The sequence below is a fragment of the Schistocerca piceifrons genome, chromosome 4, assembly GCF_021461385.2.
Source record: "Schistocerca piceifrons isolate TAMUIC-IGC-003096 chromosome 4, iqSchPice1.1, whole genome shotgun sequence".
NCBI lineage: Eukaryota > Metazoa > Arthropoda > Insecta > Orthoptera > Acrididae > Schistocerca > Schistocerca piceifrons.
The window spans coordinates 823,880,505-823,902,034 of record NC_060141.1 but is presented as its reverse complement, the minus strand read 5'-3'; the positions used below and the strand labels follow the sequence as shown (position 1 = coordinate 823,902,034).

The 21,530-nt window shown below is 44.4% G+C and overlaps 1 protein-coding gene across 1 annotated transcript in view; it reads left to right on the top strand.

Annotated features, from left to right (window-relative positions):
• Positions 1–21,530, top strand: part of LOC124796225 (putative odorant receptor 71a) — a 72,966-nt gene that overhangs the window by 12,686 nt on the left and 38,750 nt on the right. Inside the window, exons 3-4 of the mRNA XM_047260317.1 lie at positions 8,531–8,630; positions 8,726–8,830. Coding sequence (XP_047116273.1) covers positions 8,531–8,630; positions 8,726–8,830 — 205 coding nt within the window. The remainder of the gene's footprint in view (positions 1–8,530; positions 8,631–8,725; positions 8,831–21,530) is intronic.

The following is a 21,530-nucleotide window of genomic DNA, read 5'->3' as shown; positions in this document are numbered from 1 at the left end:
ACAAGAAGAGAATAGAAGCTTTCGAAATGTGGTGCTACAGAAGAATGCTGAAGATTAGATGGGTAGATCACATAACCAATGAGGAAGTATTGAATAGGATTGGGGAGAAGAGAAGTTTGTGGCACAACTTGACTAGAAGAAGGGATCGGTTGGTAGGACATGTTCTGAGGCATCAGGGGATCACCAATTTAGTATTGGAGGGCAGCGTGGAGGGTAAAAATCGTAGAGGGAGACCAAGAGATGAATACACTAAGCAGATTCAGAAGGATGTAGGTTGCGGTAGGTACTGGGAGATGAAGAGGCTTGTACAGGATCGAGTAGCATGGAGAGCTGCATGAAACCAGTCTCAGGACTGAAGACCACAACAACAAACAACAGTGTACACCTTGTCATTAATATAGCCCCACAAAAAGGATTCGCATGTGTTCAAACCCGGAGTATATGGTGGCCAATCGAGGCCTATGGCAGTAGCCTCTGCTCAGAGTGCTGCCCCCAAAGCGCTCCTCCAGGACATGACACTCAGATGCTTAGGACGGGCGCTAGGAGCAGATCATCCAGTGACATTATACTGAGTGCACTATCCGAAAATTACCTCCAGCAATTAAACAGAGAACCGTCTCGTCGAGATAACATCTTGGACCTACTGATAACAAACAGACCCGAACTTTTCGACTCTTTAAGCGCAGAACAGGGAACCAGTGATCATAAGGCCGTTGCAGCATCCCTGAATATGGAAGAAAATAGAAATATAAAAAAGAGAGGAAGGTTTATCTGTTTAGCAAGAGTAATAGGAGGCAGATTTCAGACTACCTAACAGATCAAAACAAAATTTTTGATCCGACACTGACAATGTTGAGTGTTTATGCAAAAAGTTCAAGGCAATCGTAAAACGCATTTTAGACAGGTACGTGCCGAGTAAAACAATGAGGGACGGGAAAAACCCACCGTGGTTCAACAACAAAGTCATGAAACTACTGCGAATAGCAAAGACAGCTTCACTACAAGTTTAAACGCAACCAAAACCTCTCAGACAAACAGAAGCTAAACGATGTCAAAGTTAGCGTAGGAGGGCTATGCGTGAAGCGTTCAGTGAATTCGAAAGTGAAATTCTATGTACCGACTTGACAGAAAATCCTAGGAAGTTCTGGTCTTACGTTAAATCAGTAAGTGGATCGAAACAGCATATTCAGACACTCTGGGATGATGATGATGATGGGATTGAAACAGAGGATGACACGCGTAAATCTGAAATACTAAACACCTTTTCGCAGAGCTGTTTCACAGAGGAAGACCGCACTCCAGTTCCTTCTCTAAATCCTCGCACGAACGAAAAATGGCTGACATCGAAATAAGTGTCCAAGGAATAGAAAAGCAACTGAAATCACTCAACAGAGGAAAGTCCACTGGACCTGACGGGGTACCAATTCGATTCTACACAGAGTACGCGAAGGAGCTTGCCCCCCTTCTAACAGCCGTGTACCGCAAGTCTCTAGAGGAACGGAAGGTTCCAAATGATCGGAAAAGAACACAGGTAGTTCCAGTTTTCAAGAAGGATCGTCGAGTAGATGCGCAAAACTATAGACCTATATCTCTGACATCGATCTGTTGTAGAATTTTAGAACATGTTTTTTGCTCGCCTATCATGTCATTTCTGGAAACCCAGAATCTACTCTGTAGGAATCATCATGGATTCCGGAAACAGCAATCGTTTGAGACCCAATTAGCTTTATTTGTTCATGAGACCCAGAAAATATTAGATACAGGCTCCCAGGTAGATGCCATTTACCTTGACTTCCGGAAGGCATTCGATACAATTCCGAACTGTCGCCTGATGAACAAAGTAAGAGCCTACGGAATATCAGACCAGATGTGTCGGAAGTTCCATGCGGCTTTTCGCGGATAATGCTGTAGTATACAGAGAAGTTGCAGCATTAGAAAATTGCAGCGAAATGCAGGAACATATGCAGCGGATAGGCACTTGGTGCAGGGAGAGACAAGTGTAATGTATTGCGAATACATACAAAGAAGAATCCTTTACTGTATGATTATATGATAGTGGAACAAACACTGGTAGCAATTACTTCTGTAAAATACCTGGGAGTATGCGTACGGAACGGTTTGAAGTGGAATGATCATATAAAATTAATTGTTGGTAAGGCGGGTGCCAGGTTGAGATTCATTGGGTGAGTCCTTAGAAAATGTAGTCCATCAACAAAGGAGGTGGCTTACAAAACACTCGTTCGACCTATACTTGAGTATTGCTCATCAGTGTGGGATCTGTACCAGGTCGGGTTGACAGAGGAGATGGAGAAGATCCAAAGAAGAGCAGCGCGTTTTGTCACAGGGTTATTTTGTAAACGTGGTAGCGTTACGGAGATGTTTAGCAAATTCAAGTGGCAGACTGTGCAAGATAGGCGCTCTGCGTCGCGGTGTAGCTTGCTGTCCAGGTTTCGAGAGGGTGCGTTTCTGGATGAGGTCTCCAATATATTGCTTCCCCCTACTTATACCTCCCGAGGATATCACGAATGTAAAATTAGAGAGATTCGAGCGCGCACGGAGGCTTTCAGACAGTCGTTCTTTCCGCGAACCATACGCGACTGGAACAGGAAAGGGAGGTAAAGACAGTGGCACGTGAAGTGTCCTCCGCCACACACCGTTGGGTGGCTTGCGGAGTATAAATGTAGGTGTAGATGTAGATGGAACGCTCTGCTGCTTCGATGGCGTCGAGCTCTCTCTTGCATGAACCACATCTTGTCGAAATATGGGTCACTTTGGATAATGGAGATCTAATCATGTTCCAATACCTTCACTACATTTCGGTAGTCACTGTGCCATCAAGGAATATCGCACCGATTATTCCGTGCCTGGAAATTTCATACCACACAGTCATCCATTGAGGGTGAAGAGACTTATCGATGTGGATTCTCAGTTCCCCAAATGCGCCAATTTTGCTTATTGACGAACCCATCCAAATGAAAGTGGGCTTCGTCGCTATTCACATCAATAACTCCCATCATGTCCCGCGGTCAACCGTGCAGTTTGAACGCCCTAAAGCAAACTATTTAGAAGTTAAGACGATTTTGTTTCATGTAGTTCAATAATTGTCACTCTGCATATTACTCTGGCCAAAACAAGTACTGTGCTCCAAATTGAAGCAGCCTTCACCTAATGCCCGCAATTATTTTCCTTCCTTAAGGTAACTTGCCAGTGAACGGCTGGAAAAACAGTAACAATTTTCATAAAGTTTATGATGGTCTAACTACATAATGTGAACTCCGAATACAAAGAAATGCCGCGAGGAATTAGCCGAGCGGTCTAAGGCGCTGCAGTCATGGACTGTGCGGCTGGTCCTGGCGTAGGTTCGAGTCCTCACTCGGGCATAAGTGTGTGTGTTTGTCCTTAGGATAATTTAGGTTAAGTAGTGTGTAAGCTTAGGGACTGATGACCTTAGCAGTTAAGTCCCATAAGATTTCACACACATTTGAACATACAAAGAAATTTTAGGACAATTAAAGTGTTCTGAGGATGAAGGTATTGGTATAACAATAATCAGAATAGCTTCGATATAAAATTTATTATTTAAACATTTATGTCGGCCAGTAATTTAAAATTATTCCTGCCAGTCTACGTTTGAGGTCTATAGACTTATTAACTACTTTTTCTAGTTGCTTAAAACTTTGTGCACACATTTATGACGTTATTATCTAAAAATTAGACTACAATCAAATGATTTTTATACTATAAATACTTAAATTAGACAATCAAAATTAAGGTAATTTTTTATAATTAATAAGGGTATATTTTTCCTCCTGTGATAATAAGCTGGTGTCTAGTCTACTTTTCTCCAAATGGTAGCCTGAAATATCACAAAAAATTTCAGACCTCTGGTTCAAATAGTTTTTTTGCATAAAATAAACGTGTCAGAAAATTTGATTATTGGGAAATTCAATTTGAAGGTACATTTCATCTGTTACTCACCTCTGTTGTTCTTAAAGCCCTCCAGTTGCATAATATTCTTGGTTGTGTGTTCCTCGTCTTCTCTCTTCTTTTTCTTGCTCCTCTGTGCTATTCTGTCGTCTTTGGTTGACTCATAAATTAGACACATCGCGAACGCATAAATTACCCTAACTCCTCGCTGCCTTCACTTACAAGCTTCAAACTTTGCCACCGCCAAGCGACCACCGACCTTTGTACGCGATATCAATTTCAACTTGATACACGATTACTTTCCCAGGGAAAGACGCTCTCAAAGACGAAAAACCAAACCGAAAAACGGATTAAAGGAACACAGTGAAAAGCTGTTTTTTAGTCTTATGGCATTACAAATGAAACACTTTCCGTTACTTTCCTTCAATTGTACTGTGAAACCTTGTTTCTTTCCGCGTCTCACGCTTCTAGGTCAACGCAAATAAATAATAATGGCGCCATCTGACATCCGACCGTTGCATACCGACATGTATTTAAAGTTGTATTTAATGATGTTCCCGATGTCCGAATCGATTCATTTAACTACCATTTTATTTACAAAACTCTAAATATTGATTTAAGATGGATAGAAATTCGGATTTTTGAAGCAGTATCACTAGCAAGTGACCTTAAGCACATACACAATATAACTAAAAATTTTTAGAGCAACAATTTATATTAACATATTCCCACAAACTTTTCTTAAATTATTCTACTATTTCAGATGTCTGAATGAAGCCCATAGGAGCAAACCTGGAGTTTCCATTGTTTGAAACCGAACATCAACCTATCCATAACGTAACTAAGAAACTGTTATTATTTGCATAAGAAATAGCAATAATATACACACACATCAAAGAAAGTTTTACATCGTCCCGGTTCCCAGAGCTCCTGAAGATAGACGTTGACTGTGGGTATTGTATCACAGACACAGTTCCTTTGACTGTTCAGAGAAGTCACTAACCCCCTCCCCCCCCCCCCCCCCAACACACACAGATGTAAATAACCATGCATAAGGAGCGCCTATTAGACGGAGGGGGTCCGACAGCCGATCAGTTCCTGTCATTCCACCAGGAAGGAGGTACACGGCTCGTGTTGTCTGTAGTTCAACCAAGCCTAGACGGTCAATACAGCGGTTCGATCGCGTCCGTATTGTTACTTTGGGCCAGGAAGGGCTCTCAACAGGGGAACTGTCCAGGTGTCTCGGAGTGAACCAAAGCGGTGTTGTTTGGACATGGAGGAGATACAGAGAGACAGGAGCTGCCGATGAGATGCCTCGCTCAGGCCGCCCAAGGGCTACTACTGCAGTGGATGACCGCTACCTACGGATTATGGCTCGGAGGAACCCTGACAGCAATGCCACCATGTTGAATAATGCTTTTTGCGCAGCCTGAGGCCGTCGTGTTACGATTCAAAATGTGCGGAATAGGCTGCATGATGCGTAATTTCACTCCAGACGTCCATGACGAGGTGCATCTTTGAAACCACGACAACAGACTATGCGGTACAGATGGGCCCAACAACATGCCGAATGGACCGCTCAGGATTCACATCACGTTTTCTTCACCGATGAGTATCGCATATGCTTTCAAGCAGAGAACCGTCGGTGTTTGGAGGCAACCCGGTCAGGCTGAACGCCTTGGACACACTGTTCAGCGAGTGCAGCAAGGTGAAGGTTCCCTGATGTTTTGGGGTGGCATTATGTGGGTGCCATGTACGCCGTTGGTGGTCATGGAAGGCGCTGTACGATACGTAAATGCCGTCCTCCGACCGAGAGTGAAACCATATCGGCAGCACATTAGCGAGGCATTCGTCTTCATGGACGACAATTCGCTCCCCCATCGTGCACATCTTGTGAATTACTTCCTTCAGGATAACGATATCACTCCACTAGAGTGGCCAGCATGTTCTCCAGACATGAACCCTATCATGCAGGCCTGGGATAGATTGAAAAGGGCTGTTTATGGACGACATGACCCACAAACCACTGAGGGATCTACGCCGAATCGCCGTTGAGGAGTGGGACAATCTGGAGCAACTGTGCCTTGATGAACTTGTGGATAGTATGCCACGACGAATACAGGCATGCATCAATGCATGGGGACGTATTACTGGGTATTAGAGGTATTGGTGTGTACAGCAATCTGGACCACCACCTTTGAAGGTGTCGCTGTTTGGTGGTACAACATGCAATGTGTGGTTTTCATGATCAACAAAAAGTTGATGCTATTGTTGATATTTGATCTCTATTCCAATTTTCTGTACGGGTTCCGGAACTCTTGGAACCGAGGTGATGCAAAGCTTTTTTTGATGTGTGCAGTTATCAAAACTCAGAGTTAATACTGATATACTTAAAGTTTCTTAAAATACAAATGTACCGAACAATAAAATCTCTAATTGTAAATTTCGATTTACCGTCCATAATAATGTAATGTCATTTAACTTAATTTTACTTATCATCGTCGCCAGACTACTGAACTCCAGGAATATGTCAAGTCAAATTTTTTTCAGCACATTGTATTTAAACAAAGAATGAAACTGCTGTTTGCCAAGTGAAGACATTTTGGTAAAGGATTGTTGAGCACTCGCACATGGAACAGAGGAACAGTACTGACAGTTACGCCTTTCTAGAACTCGAATTTCGTCACACAGCATCCACCAGCAAGGCTTCGCGATTACTGAAGAGTATTTTCAATAGAAAATAAAGCGTGAAACAATTTCGGGTGACTGATATCGTTGGATAACAACAGTCAGCTAAATGCGCATTTGCTGTCGTGATTGTTGTCAACGCAAACTGACAAGAGTTTCAGTTTCCAGTTCATTCGAATGCTTTACTCAAACATCAATGTTTCGATTATTTCAGTGAACAAACTCAGTCGTTGTCAGTAATTAAGATGATATATAGTACTTGTCTTTTTCATAGTTGAGACAGATGTAGCTACATCAGGCTCCAACACACCCAACGACCATTTACCTTCCAAATTACACACACTTTTTCATAGAAGTCAGCTTTAATACCATGTTAGCTTTCCACAGAAACATAATTGTTGAAATCACTCCTTTTTGATTTATTTCTTAGAGAGCCAGCACCACAGAAATCAGTGACCTATATGTATAGAGACGTCTCCTGTTCCTTAGAGTTCTCCAGCTATTATACTACTGTAGGTTAGGTGCACGCAGGTCACAGAAATGGTGACTTGCGCCACGCCACTGAGTGACATGAAATTATTATTGATTATCGACCAGATCTCTAAAACCTTACAGTATCGCTCCACTTATATGAACGATTAAAAACAGATGCTGGTAAGTTACAAGTTCCTAAGAATACAAGCTGACTTTCAAGTATGGAGAAAATAATGTTCATATAAGTACGTTACGATAGCGTATTGCAGTAATTGTATCCAGATGACATTTAAATGGTTCAGATCACATTATGTTGAATATAGATCACATAACTACTGAGGAGGTGTTGAATAGGATTGGGGAGAAGAGAAGTTTGTGGCACAACTTGGCTAGAAGAAGGGATCGGTTGGTAGGACATGTTCTGAGGCATCAAGGGATCACCAATTTAGTACTGGAGGGCAGCGTGGAGGGTAAAAATCGTAGAGGGAGACCAAGAGATGAATACACCAAACAGATTCTGAAGGATGTAGGTTGCAGTAGGTACTGGGAGATGAAGTAGCTTGCACAGGATAGAGTAGCATGGAGAGCTGCATCAAACCAGTCTCAGGACTGAAGACCACAACAACAACAGACTCTGTCTGTCTGTCCAACTGTTAAGACCCCTTCTTTCACAGGAACGGATATCAAGTTGAAATTTATGTCCAATAGTAAGGTCTACGGTCTCTTGACGGATAAAGAATTTAAGCTTCGAAGTCAATGGAATCGAGAGATTCGGCCATATATCTCACATATTTTCATACTCGGAAGTCATCCAGCAAAACGTATGGATGAACTACGGACATACATGTCAGGCCTGGTTGTCTTACAGTGAAGTGCGTGCCTGGACATCGAGAGGTCGCGGTATCGAATCTCGGTCGTAACACGGAATTTCCAGACTGAGGGTCAGCCTGGCCATCACCTCTCAACAGTGTGAGGAGTCGGAGGAGTCTCCAGAGAAAACACGTGGTTCGGACTCCACGTTAAACTGTTTGTCCCGTGTCCCAGGTTGCTAGCTGGGTTAGGTTAGGTGCACGCAGGTCACAGAAATGGTGACTTGCGCCAGGCCACTGAGTAACTTGAAATAATTATTATTTATTACAAACATAACTGAGTTTGTACGGTACCCTCAGATCGCGACTCAAAATCGCATTTGTCCGCTTTTCAATCCTCAGCCAGCTTTAACGTCTGTGAATGAAAAACAGAAAACAATATTGAAACTCAAATTACTATTTACACAGAATACACATCCAGATAAACAGTTTCATAGGCTGAGTCGCAGGTAAAAAAAAAGACTGATAAAATACTATATTTATATGTTAGGTTAGTTTAATAACTGTTTTGAATTTTTCTGCTTAATGTCGAGGACAGTTCATGAGCAGGCATTTCCCATTCAACTTTGCAGATGCGTTAACACACTCCAGGAAGTAATGGGAATCTCCATCTTCGTGCAGTTTGTTTTCAACATGCTTCTGATCTGCGTGTATGCATTCGTGCTTACAACGGTAAGTAATATCTCGACTGGACCTGCATTATACCTATGATATTGTAGTAAGTAGTCCCGCAACATTGAAACGCAGCGGTGGCCCGGCTGTTTCAGAGGAAGAGCGACTTGAGCACGCTGGCGAAGTTCGGCATGACCCTGGAGAGCTACCTGTTCGAGAACCTGCTGTACTGCTGGTACGGCAACAACCTGATAGAGCAGGTGCGTCAGTTGCGCGCTACCACCGCTGAGATTTATAAAGGGAAGGTAGGAGTGGCCGTAGAAGCTGTTATAAAGCAGCCTGGTACGTTTGTGGAGACCAAACCATAATTGCTCGTGATGGTTAGTGCTGCTCCAGGAATTTGGTCGCCAGCGTTTACTCGATGTCAGTTTACAGAAGTTTTGCACCGCGTACTTCAGCAGAAGTGCTGTATCACGTCAAGTGAGGATTCAACGGTATTTCTGAGCTACAGCCACCGTGATGCTGAAACACTCTTAGGATGCACAGCGTCCAGTCCGTAACAGCTTTGGCGGGCAGATGGTCCATGCGAGCACAAGCTTCGAATTCACAGATGAAGTAGGACTCCACCACCTCTGATTACGGCTGCGAAATGCAGACTGCCTATTTCATGTTTCACGTCATATTGTTTCTAAAAATGATTATCTGTGATATGACTTTTCACGTGTATGAATATTCGCTTCTTGTAGACCCATGTTGAAAACCATTTGCGCAGAGATGGATTTCTTTATATAATCCTCCAGTATGTGACCCAGTTATGTTCTGGACTATCATAATGGTTCTATGGGTTGCTGGGTAAACACTACATAGGTAATATATGTTCATCGGTACACATGCGACAGCATGTGCTACCGAATATGGCCTACAATGCCACGTGTAAGAACGGGATTTTTTCGGGGCTCATATCTGGGGCTCTACTTATGATAGAAAGATAAGGTCCAATTTTTTGGATAGCCATTGGCTAGGGACTGTCTGTATACCCAGTAGAAGGATCGTCTTACTGTAACTGTTTTACAGTAGGAGGTCAAATTCTGAATAAAACTTTTATCCATTAATGGACGAGGATCACTGTGGCTGTGATGAACAAAGGTTTTTCGAAATAACTGCTCCAAAAGGCGACTGGGTGCAGTAATATCAAGAAACCTTCAAATTTTGAATGTAACACACTTCCTCCAGCTTAGGCGAATGGAACAAGTGGGTTGGTTCCTTTTGCATTACATGTGGTTTACGATGCGACGAAGGGGATAATGGCGGCAGCATTTAGTTTATGGGCAGATTCTGAGAAAACCCGAAAAACATGGTTTTTGAGTGCCAAAACCGAGCCGCGGCCTCCAAGGCGGCTATGCACAGCAAGTGGTTTTAATTTTTACAGTATATTCCCACGAAACTGACCTCGAACAATCTTGAGAATTTTCTTGACGTCTTTCCTATAGAGGTTCAAACTTACCGTATTTCTGGATGTAAAATACGCACGTAAAATCAAGTGCAAGCCGGAGAGCTAGTTTATGAAGTGACATAGCACGGGGAAATATGCTGTAAAGTGTCTCCGCTATCATAAGAAGCGTTCTGGGAACCCCATGTTGTCGTAGTACTGAAGCAAAAATTATGTGCACATAAAATCCGATCAGACGCGTAAAACCCGACATATTTGCATTACATCAATTCCACATAAATAAAAATAAAAATTTTATTGATCCATACATTTCTTTTTATATGAATGACATGCTCCAACAGGGAAAGTAAGGGCACCAGCAGAAAAATTCTCCTACCAGAGCACAAAAAGGCGTATGCATTTGTTTATTAAAAGACAAAGCGAAAAATGGGGTACTAGCTGCCTCATTACACCTTCAACACCTTTAAAGATATGAAGATAGTAACTGCTCTCGAAAGAACAGTTACCATTGATGACCGAGCAGCTTCTCTAGAATAAATGATAATTAATTGAAAACCCTCAGCTGCCGACAGGTGTTGTTGAGATGCTTTGTGGGGACAGCTGAAAATATGTGGCCCGACCGGGACTCAAACCCGAGATCTCCTGCTTACATGCCCGACGCTCTATCCATCTGAGCCACCGAGGACACAGATGAATAGCGTGACTGCAGGGACTTATCCCGTGCACGATTCCCGTGAGACCCACATTCCCAACTGTCCACAATCTACATACGTAATGTTCCTAATAGATACTTTCTTTGCCCATCCACTCGTTACTCGCGCCCACTGAAGTTGACGATTCCCGTTCGGGCTACTTGTGCGCACTGTCCAGTTGGACAGTTGGGAATGTGGGTCTCACGGGAAGCGTGCAAGGGATAAGTCACTGCAGTCGAGCTATGAATATGTGTTCTTGGTGGCTCAGATGCATAGAGCGTCTGCCATGTAAACAGGAAATCCCGGGTTCGAGTTCCGGTCGGGGCACACATTTTCAGTGTCCCCATCAAGGTATGTCAACAACACCTGTCGGCAGCTGAGGGTTTCAATTAATTATCATTTATTCTAGAGAAGCTGCTCGGTCATCAATTGTATCTGTTCTTTCGAGGTTACTATCTGGAACGTTGGAAATGTAGGTCTCACGGGAAGCATGCAAGGGATAAGTCCCTGCAGTCACGCCACTCATCTGTGTCCTCGGTGGGTCAGATGGATCAGTGTCGCCTCGCGCGTCGAGCGAGCGGGTTGTCGTTAACTTCCGCCTGTGCCGCAGCGCCGCTTGTATCGAAGCTACTCACAAGGGGAGGCCGCCAATTGTGAAATTCAGATTCGATTCATACTGCGCATAATAAAAGCTCATGGCCAGAGGTGTAATGTGGCGAAGCACCAAGATGCACTTCTCAGCCATTGTCGAGAAAATCGACGGTTAAAAGAAACCGTTACGGTGAAATACTCTCTACGATTAATAATTTTCTATAGCGTCGTGGCGCAGCGGTAAGCGCCCGGGTTCGTAATCCGAATGTCGCCGGATCGAATCTTGCGCCATGCAACTTTTTTTATTATTAGTTTTTTGTAATTCAAATGTATACACACACACACACACACACACACACACAGATATATATATATATATATATATATATATATATATATATATATATATATATATATATATATAAACTATTAATGAATTGCTTATGCATGTTGGTGAAGGCGGATCGCTCTCCAGTTGTACCGCCTCCATTTTTCCGTTTGTTTAACAGAGTGTACCAAAGCTCTCACGTCCGCACTGACTTTCGACGATGTTATAAGTTGCGCTAGGGACCGCATCTACCTTCTTTCGAAGTTAGCAGGCAACTACGCTGTTATGCGGCGGCTCGTTTCGGCCCATTCAACATCTGTCCTTCAAGTGTAACGAGCGAGTAACGGAGTTCATATTTCATACCTGCCACAGCAAATTTGTGTTCTTGGGTATCTATTCTAATTCGAACGTTTGACTTACGCTATACGTATTCGTTTCGGAATATCGTTTCTACGTCTTCCGTTAACTATACGTGGTAAACATTACGAAGACAATTAATAACATTTGTGAAATACAACTTTGTCTGCGGAAAACATAATGATGTTCGAAGTCGCCAGTTTTTCCACGACAAACGACTTTCAACAACTTATTATATGCATAATTGTTGCAACTGATTGCCGGGAATTATATATATATATATATATGTGTGTGTGTGTGTGTGTGTGTGTGTGTGTGTGTGTATACACATTTGAATTACAAACAACAAATACTAAAAAAAAAAAAAAAAAGGTTGCATGCATGGGGCGAGATTCGATCCGGCGACCCTCGGATTACGAACCCGAGCACTTACCGCTGCGCCACGACCCTGTAGAAAATTATTAATCATAGAGAGTATTTCACTGCAACGGTTTCTTTTAACTGTAGATTTTCTCGACAACGGCTGAGAAGTGCATCTTGGCGCTTTGCCACATTACACCTCTGGCCATGAGCTTTTGTTATGCGCAGCATGAATCGAATCTGAATTTCACAATTCGCGGCCTCCCCTTGTCAGTCATGTTGGTGTATCGGCCGGAGTCACATCGTAGTTGCGTAGCGGAGTTTGTTGTCGTTTTGCTCTTGGCGGCGGTGTTTTCTGCCCGCGCCATGGTGTCTGTCGAGTCTCCTAAATCTGTTGCTCGTCGAGCTACTGTTCGTTTCAATTTTGACGAGAGTACACGTCGTGTTCAACCTGGCTCCTTAGAAATTCACGATTGGTTGGCTTATGTTATCCGTGTTACACCTGACCAGGTAGATACTGCTTACTTTGATTCTGATTTGTATGCGTTCTTTGTGAAGTTTTATGATCCCGTTCAAGTAGAAAGACTTCTCTACCGGATTGGTTCTAAAGTGTTGTTTACACATCGCGATGGTTCTGTTAGTCAAGTCCTCCTTGAAAATGTGGCACTCTAGTTTACTCCGGTTAGGATTTATAACCTTCCTCCTGAAGTGGACGATTCATTTCTTAAAACAGCGTTGCTTCCGTTTGGAGTCATGCGGCATATCCGATGGGAACGCTGGTCAGCACAACATCGCTTCCAGTGTTGTAATGGTATCCTGACTGTGGACATGTGCGTTAAAAAGAATATTCCTTCCCACTTAACTGTCTGTGGTTACCGAATCCATGTTACGCATGCAGGGCAAGAAGGAACTTGTTTTCTCTGTAACGAAAGCGGCCATCTCAGATCTGATTGTCCGCGCCGTGCTACTGTTCTGACGTCGTCTTATCAAAAACGTTTTCCTTTAACGTTAGCAGACATAGTAACTTCGCAGTCAGCTATCAGTCAGTCTACAGCTTTAAGCGATGTAGGGCAAACATCACCCCCTACTCCTAGCGGATTTCCACCGTTACCGACGCGTCCCAGTGCGGCCTCTGTCCACGAGGGGACGACGGCTCCTGCAGCCCACGTCAACCGCCGGTGGACTGAGGACTGTACAGAGTTCGAGGACGCCCCACTCCAGTCTCGTTCTTCTGACTCGGCGTTGACAGAGGGCGCACCTTCTGGCGGTAATGCGTTGTCTGCTGATGTTAATTGTGATTCCAGTATTACCAGAGAGGATGTAGCAGCTTCTGTTGATGTTGAAATGTGCGTTCAATCTGCGTCCCCCACTTCACCCGTCGACGTGACGGTTCCCGTGGGTTCCGTTGTTCCCGCAGAGACGTCGCCTGCTGGCCAGCCTTTACAGTGTTCCAGTGCAGTGCCACCCCTCCTCCACGCTGAGACGGTCGAGCAACAGGATTCTACGGGTTCTCTTCCTGATGTTCAGGAGATGCCACCCGACACCGGCACTGCATTACCTGTCTCTTCTGTACCTGATGTTGCTGTTGGTCGTTCTGAATTGTGTTCCCCGATTTCCGATAAGTGCGGTGACGATGGCTCCTCTGTCAAACCGGAGCTTGACGTGCCCCCAACCCCTCCACATCAAGAGTGTATGTTTTCACGGAGTGGTGTGAAACAGCGTTTTCAACCTGCACGTGCCGCGGCGCGTCGTAAAAAGAAAAGCGAGGATTCCTCGGCGTCAGGTGGGGAGGACTAGCATCATACCTTCTTTTCCCCACCACCGGACGTTGGGGAGAGATGGACGTGATATTGCTTTTTCCTTAATGTTGTTTTACTGACCTTGCATGTGTTAACGGATGCAGGCGTATACATTTCTAACCCTAATGTTAATAGGATACGTTCCCAATTACGGCTTGCTGCGTTACGCCAGTTTATTTACGATTCCCAAGCTGATATCGTGTGTTTACAAGAGGTATTATTTGATGTGTTTTGTCTTCCTGGATATTCTATGTTTTTCAATGTCGCGCCTGAAAATTCTACCGGTATGGATTTGCTTTATCGAGATGGAATCCCGCTGACGGACTTCGAAACGCTAGATGATGGTCGTGGTATAGGCTGTAGTTTTTATGACCTCACCTTAATTTTCTTTACGCTCCGTCTGGATACGGTCGTTTATCCGATCGCGCGCGGTTTTATAGCGAAGAAGTTGTTTATTTACTCCGACGGAACCCGCGCAAGGTTTTGTTAGGGGGCGACTTTAACTGCGTCTTACGCCGTGTTGATCAGACCCCCAATTACACATTTTGTAGTGAACTTAATGATATGGTGACGTCCTTGCATCTCCAGGATGCTTGGGTTTGCAGATATCCTACATTGGTGCGGTTAACATTTTTTACAGTTACTTCAAGTAGCCGATTGGACCGCTTTTATTTATCCGCCCCCATATGTAGTCAGCTTATATTCGATTGATGTCATTCCTGCCAGTTTCACTGAACACTGTGCTGTTTCCATGACTTTTAACCACGTCACGCAGCGGGTCCATCTTTCGTGCCATTTATGGAAGCTAAACACTCTACATCTCACGGACCCCTCTCTGGAAGACATCATCGCAGACGTATAGCGGCGAACAACCCAGTCCCAGACGCGTTATCCCTTACTTCTCGAATGGTGGGTTACTTTTACTAAACCCAGGATTCGAAATACACTCGAGCATTTTAGCGCTGAAAAAGCGGCTGAAATAAGGCGCACTAGGGAATTTTATTATGAAGTCCTTCGCGATCTTTACGATAATGCTCGTGATGCGCCCTTGAGGGTCGTCGATGTCCACCGTGTGAAGGCAAAACTTCTCCAACTCATACATAGGCAAATGGATGGGGTCCGACTGCGTTCCCAGCCTTGTTCAATCGTACAGGATGAGTTGACCTCTCTCTATCATCTGCTCCGGCTTCACAAGCGATCTCAAAGGACGTGTCCTTCTGCCATTCGTTTTCTAGATGGGCGTGAGTGGTCCTCCCAATCTGATATCATGCGTGAACTTTAGCAGTACTATTCCGAGCTTTATGGTAAAGTGGATTCAGACGGTCCACCTTCTGTTGATTTCACCTCCCTCCTTGATCGTATTGTTACACCAGCTTTCCAGGAAGAGTTTTTCTCTTTATTCCATCGCGAATTTTATATCCGATTTTGGCCCCTAATAGGAGATACAATAACTTCCATGGTGAATGAAGTGTTCCACGGAGGCCTTCTCCCGCCCAGCTTTAAGGTTGCTAAAATAGTCCGGATTCCCAAAAAGCCGGGACGTTTGCGTGTGGATCAGGTCCGCCAGATAACCCTCTTCAACTATGATTATAAAACAGTGGCGTGAGCGGTCAATAGACGACTATCGACGTTGTTGACTACCATCATCACGAGCCATCAAAATTGTCTTCCTGGTCGTACTCTCCTGACTCTCGTTGCTGACTGTCGAGATTTAATTTCGATTGCATCCACCATTCCCGTGCCAAGCACTTTGCTTTTCACTGATTTTCACCAAGCGTTCGACCGCGTCAATCATGGATTCCTTATGCGAGTATTGACGACTGTTGGTTTTAACAATGCTGAACGACGGCTGTTTAGCTGTCTGATCACTGGTATTCGGGCGTCCATTGACGTAAATGGCCGTTGTAATTCCCCTATCGCGGTGTGTCAGGGCGACCTTCAGGGGAATCCATTATCAATGTCGCTCTACGTGCTGTTACTGGGACCATTATTGCGAACTATAGCTTCTCGTTTGAGTGGCTGGTCGCTGCTGGGAGAAAGGTTTACCGTTCGCGCATATGCTGATGACGTTATGGTTCTTCTACATACCCATGATGATATACCACCGCTGAAGGAAGTTTTGGATGCCTTTTGTCGTCTTACGGGAGCGCGTGTTAATGACCAGAAATGTCATTTACTCAGTTTGCGAGGATTTGACGCTGTTGAAATTCCATGGGCTTCGAAGGTCACACCGAGCGAGGTGGCGCAGTGGTTAGCACACTGGACTCGCATTCGGGAGGACGACGGTTCAATCCCGTCTCCGGCCATCCTGATTTAGGTTTTCCGTGATTTCCCTAAATCGGTTCAGGCAAATGCCGGGATGGTTCCTTTGAAAGGGCACGGCCGATTTCCTTCCCCATCCTTCCCTCACCCGAGCTTGCGCTCCGTCTCTAATGACCTCGTTGTCGACGGGACGTTAAACACTAATCTCCTCCTCCTCGAAGGTCACCCGATATCGATTGTTGGGTGTTATAATTGACAGCTGTCCGCTAAAGATGGCTACGATGAACTGGAAGTCTGTCACGGATAAGATTCATGGTGCAATCATTGAACACGAGCGTCGCTCCCTCTCACTTCTTCATAAGGTTCGGGCCATGGAAACGTAAGTGTTAAGTAAGGCTTATTTTATTGCACAAATCTTTCCACTTCCTGCGATGGTGTCCCGCAAGTTGCAAAGTTTTAATGGCAGGTTTATCTGGCGCCACTCTGTATTTCGTGTGCGTTATGGGGTCATGGCGCGGCCCCGTTTGCAGGGAGGTTTGGGCCTCCCTGACATTCGGGTTAAGGCTTCTGCCTTATTCATCCGTCGCACCGTGTTAACGTGTCAACCCGCCCTCCAGTCACTTACAGCTCGCCTTTATGACGGTATCCGACCGGCGAGGTTAACACCTCCAGTAGATATTGGTAGGATTAGTTATAAATTACGGCACGTCAAGGAATTTTTTCTTGAGATCAGTTATTTAGGAGTAAATATCCTTTTCCAAGCGAATCTCTCCCTAAAAATGCTGTTAAGCCGCTGGCAAGTTCCTCATAGTATTCCCTCTGTGGAAGCCCTGTCGCCAGAAACGAATCGGAAGATTGTTTGGTCTAACATTTTGGCCGGCTGCTGGTGGCCGAGCGGTTCTAGGCGCTTCAGTCTGGAACCGCGCGACTCTATGGTCGCAGGTTCGAAACCTGCCTCCGGCATAGATGTGTGTGATGTCCTTAGGTTAGTTAGGTTTAAGTAGTTCTAAGTTCTAGGGGACTGATGACCTGAGATGTTAAGTCCTATAGTGCTCAGAGCCATTTGAACCTCCCGATTTTCCCGATGGAAGTGGTGTCCTCGTAGTACCAAGTTGTTCATGATATTATACCTACCAGCGTGCGACTTCTTCGTATTGGCCTGAGTGTAACGGATCGCTGCACTCGTTGCCATGAAATCTCATAGGTTGATTTCCTGCGGTCATGACCATAGGAGATGGGTTTTCTCATCAGGACAAAATGAGGCAGCTGGTATCCTACTTTTCAGTCAGAATCTTTTATTAAACAGTAATATATTCGGATTTTTTGTATTCCAATAGGAGCATCTCTCTCTCTCCCCCCCCCCCCCCCTCTCTCTCCCCCCCCTCCCTCCCTCCCCCCCCTCCCTTCCCCCCTCCCTCTCTCTCTCTCTCTCTCTCTCTCTCTCTCTCTCTCTCTCTCTGTGTGTGTGTGTGTGTGTGTGTGTGTGTGTGTGTGTGTGTGTTTAAAGGGAGGGTTGCAACTGAGAAAATATATTTTGTACATAATGTCACATCTCGAGCAACAAAGACAAATTAGTTTCCACTTGTTCGTATGTCACTAAACGAAGATGCAGCGAATTTCATAAAAGTGATAATTTTGAAGCGAACTTTTGAGTGTTCCAGTGTACATGCATAATACTGCAAGGCTGCGCAACTTTTTGCACATATTGGAGATAGCGTTCTCCATACTCGACGTGGCACGAGGCTGTACACTCCGTCAGCAATGCGTCGCTCTCGAGGTCTCATTGGACTGCTCTCACTCTGCATCGCGACACGGTTTCTCCGGTATCTTCCCAGTACCGGTTGGCACGAATCAGGACTTCGTTGTGTCACATGGTACATTTGACGTAGAGTAACACGTCACAATGTAGACGTTGTTCAGTCTGTCGTCAAATGGTCAACTAGCTTCTTTGTATTGTCAATCCAGAATGGAAAACAGTAACGGCAGTTGCATCTTTTTGACTTGTGAGGCGTATTTTTAAGGAAGTACTTAATTTGTAGCAAACAAACACAGAGTAGTTTTAAACCAATTGTAGTATTACCTGAAAGTTTACATGTCAGTTTATTTTACACCATTTATATTAAAGTTTGGGCACTTGTCATAGCAACCAATCAACTTCTGAATTTCATTCTTATAAAAATATGTTGGCTGATTTGTAAACCACAGCCAGAAGGCCATTTTTACTTCATAGACTCCGGAGGTTCAAGCGTTCTGTGACAGATTCTTAGTGAACAAATCTTAAAATGTTAGTAAACCTTAATAAACTCATACAATAAGAAAAAAATCGTAAAGCATCTGTTTCCGGGGCCGGCCGCGGTGGTCTCGCGGTTCATGGCGCTCAGTCCGGAACCGCCCGCCGCGCGACTGCTACGGTCGCAGGTTCGAATCCTACCTCGGGCATGGACGTGTATGATGTCCTTAGGTTAGTTAGGTTTAAGTAGTTCTAAGTTCTAGGAGACTGATGAACATAGATGTTAAGTCCCATAATGCCCAGAGCCATCTGTTTCCTTGAGGTTATGAATCATCTTGCTTTTTCGAATATAAAATGGTGACAGGTAGTACAGCCACCTCTGAACACTTTAATGCATTTTGACAGCTTTGCTGCGCGTACGTCACATACGACAGGATTTTTAACAAACTAAGGACAGGTCCGGCTCGTAGCTGAGCGCACCAAAAGCTATATTTTTCAGTAATCAGCAGAAGGTAAAGTCGGCGGTGCTCAAGCCGCAGTGTGCTGCTGGCCTGACTGCCAGTACTGTGCCGGTGAGAAGGCTGTTGCAAGATGCTTTCTGCTGAGAGAGCGAGAGAGACGGGAGACACTTTGCGGCGTTGCCAGTGTGACCTCGGGGTCCGCCGCACGCCTGATGATGCCCCAGCCGCTACCTAACCTCATAACTGGCAACGCTGGCGTAAACGTCACACTGCTTGCAAAACTACCTCTGTCACTTCTTAATGTAATAACAGTTATGTTTGCTTCATATCACCCATATAGAGAACTATAGTGGATCAGCAACACCACAGCACCTAAACTAAAATGAAAACCAACGCTAAATGTTCTACGTGCTCCCTGAAGCATGAGTTTCAGACTGACATGGCAGAATAATGCTATTGGCTTGAGGACAAAGTGATACACCGCTCCTTGCTGTTGCACATCGCCCCGCCACCTGCATTCTTACGTACTCCATCATGCCAGGGGGAGTTTGGAGAGTCAATCATCCCAGCCGCATTTTACACACCCGGGCAAGACGCTCGTACTGAATTTCATAGCAGGCTGACTACACCTGAGCCCATCCTGGAAGGGCTAAAATGAGGAACAATCCTCATTCCTACCTGGAACTGAACCTGGAACTTTGAGGGGTGAAGCCTAGTACTCTACTAAAGAGACCACCATGGCCACTCAATAATACATAGCAGAGTTTAAACTATTATGAAGTATTTCGAAAATGGTGCACTTTCGTGGGACACTTATTCGGAAACAGTCTCACCACACATCAGAATCGGTAATGTAACTCCCATTTAATCGAAATAATTAATTTACGTCTGTAAAACTGATAAATCACAGTACTAGTGGTTGTAAGTAGATAACTGATGCAGTGTTGCTGTTCTCTTACTTTTAATTCATACTTGCGTGCAATGTAGCAATGGGAAATATTTGAAGCACCATGAAGCGATGATCAGGGGCGCACACCAGACAAAGCCATAAGAGAGTCTCCCCCAATGGAAGAGTGCTTGGAAAGGTCACCAGGGGTTCCAAGGGGTCACGGGGTCACTGGTCAGCAGACAGATTCTGTTGCTGTGCAGAGACGCCACTGGAAGATGGGCCATTTACAGAAATGCAGCTAGCATCTCCTATAAATATTTTACGATCAGTAAATGGAGTGAGGACTCCGCCCTCTTTAGCTGGAATGTACCTTTGTACTCGAGATGGCCATAGCTGCCCATTTCCCCAGAAAAGCAGAGAAAACTAAAGGTAAACATCTCAGTGACGGATAGGGGACATTTGGTCTGGACCTTCGAAATTGTGGGAGACCGCAGGATGTTCTGATTTTGCAAAAAAAAAAAAAAAAAAAAAAAAAAAAAAAAAAAAGGTGTTTATTTAATGTGAAACCTGACACTATTGGTTAACGTAAACTCCAAGTTAGGAAGAGACGCAGGATGATGAAGAGGCAGAGCACTCATTGTTTGAAGAAAGAGAGAGTGATGTACTCTTTTTCATGGATGGTTGGATACAAGCCAATGGACAATCAATAAGGGGAAGGAAACGAATTTTTGCAATGAGCAGTTCGATCGATAGTCACTTGGAAGATTCACATCTGAGCCAATCATATACTGTGAGAGATGTAAAATGTGGCAAAGCGAGGTTTCCTTTTGTTTTAGATTTGATTGGAAATAACATGGGAATGCCCGACTTTTACGCTGAGAGTTTCCATTGAGCCTTCCGAGCAGATGCATTGGGGGATGAGAGACTGTTTGAGCTAATTTGGAATCAGCTGCTGGTGAGGGTCGTTGGATCCACCAATAATCTATTCTGCAGCGACTTGATCCATCACCTGCAGTGCTATACTGAGATTATGATGGAAGCCACGAGAAAAGCATAGCGAAATTAGTGCCGTTTTTTCATGTTCTGATTATTTTTCAAGTTTCGCTCTGAAATCTTACATTTTGTCAGTAATGAACAGTTTGCTTTCAACTTCAGGAACAGATGTGGTGCTTTTCCTTTCTGTAGTATTCCACTAACCTTACGACAATCACTAGGCATTCCGCAATTACAAGTAAATATCTTGTGAGATCATTAGCTTTTCCCCCCGATCCCTGAGTCGGCCATGCCAGCGGTAATGGTGTAAAATTGTCACAAGCTGCTATTCAGTTGTTTATTTGTCTATGATTTTATGTTGCTAACGTTGCCACATGTCGCCAATGTTTAAAATTCATTCTATCGTAGTAAATCAGAGTCATTATAACTCTTGTTTCACTTAATATTCATAATCTCCCCCAGTCATGCCCCCCCCCCCCCCCCACTGGGTTACATAAAGACAGTCAACTCTTTTAGAACTGTAGATATCAAGTGACGTTTCTCAGGCA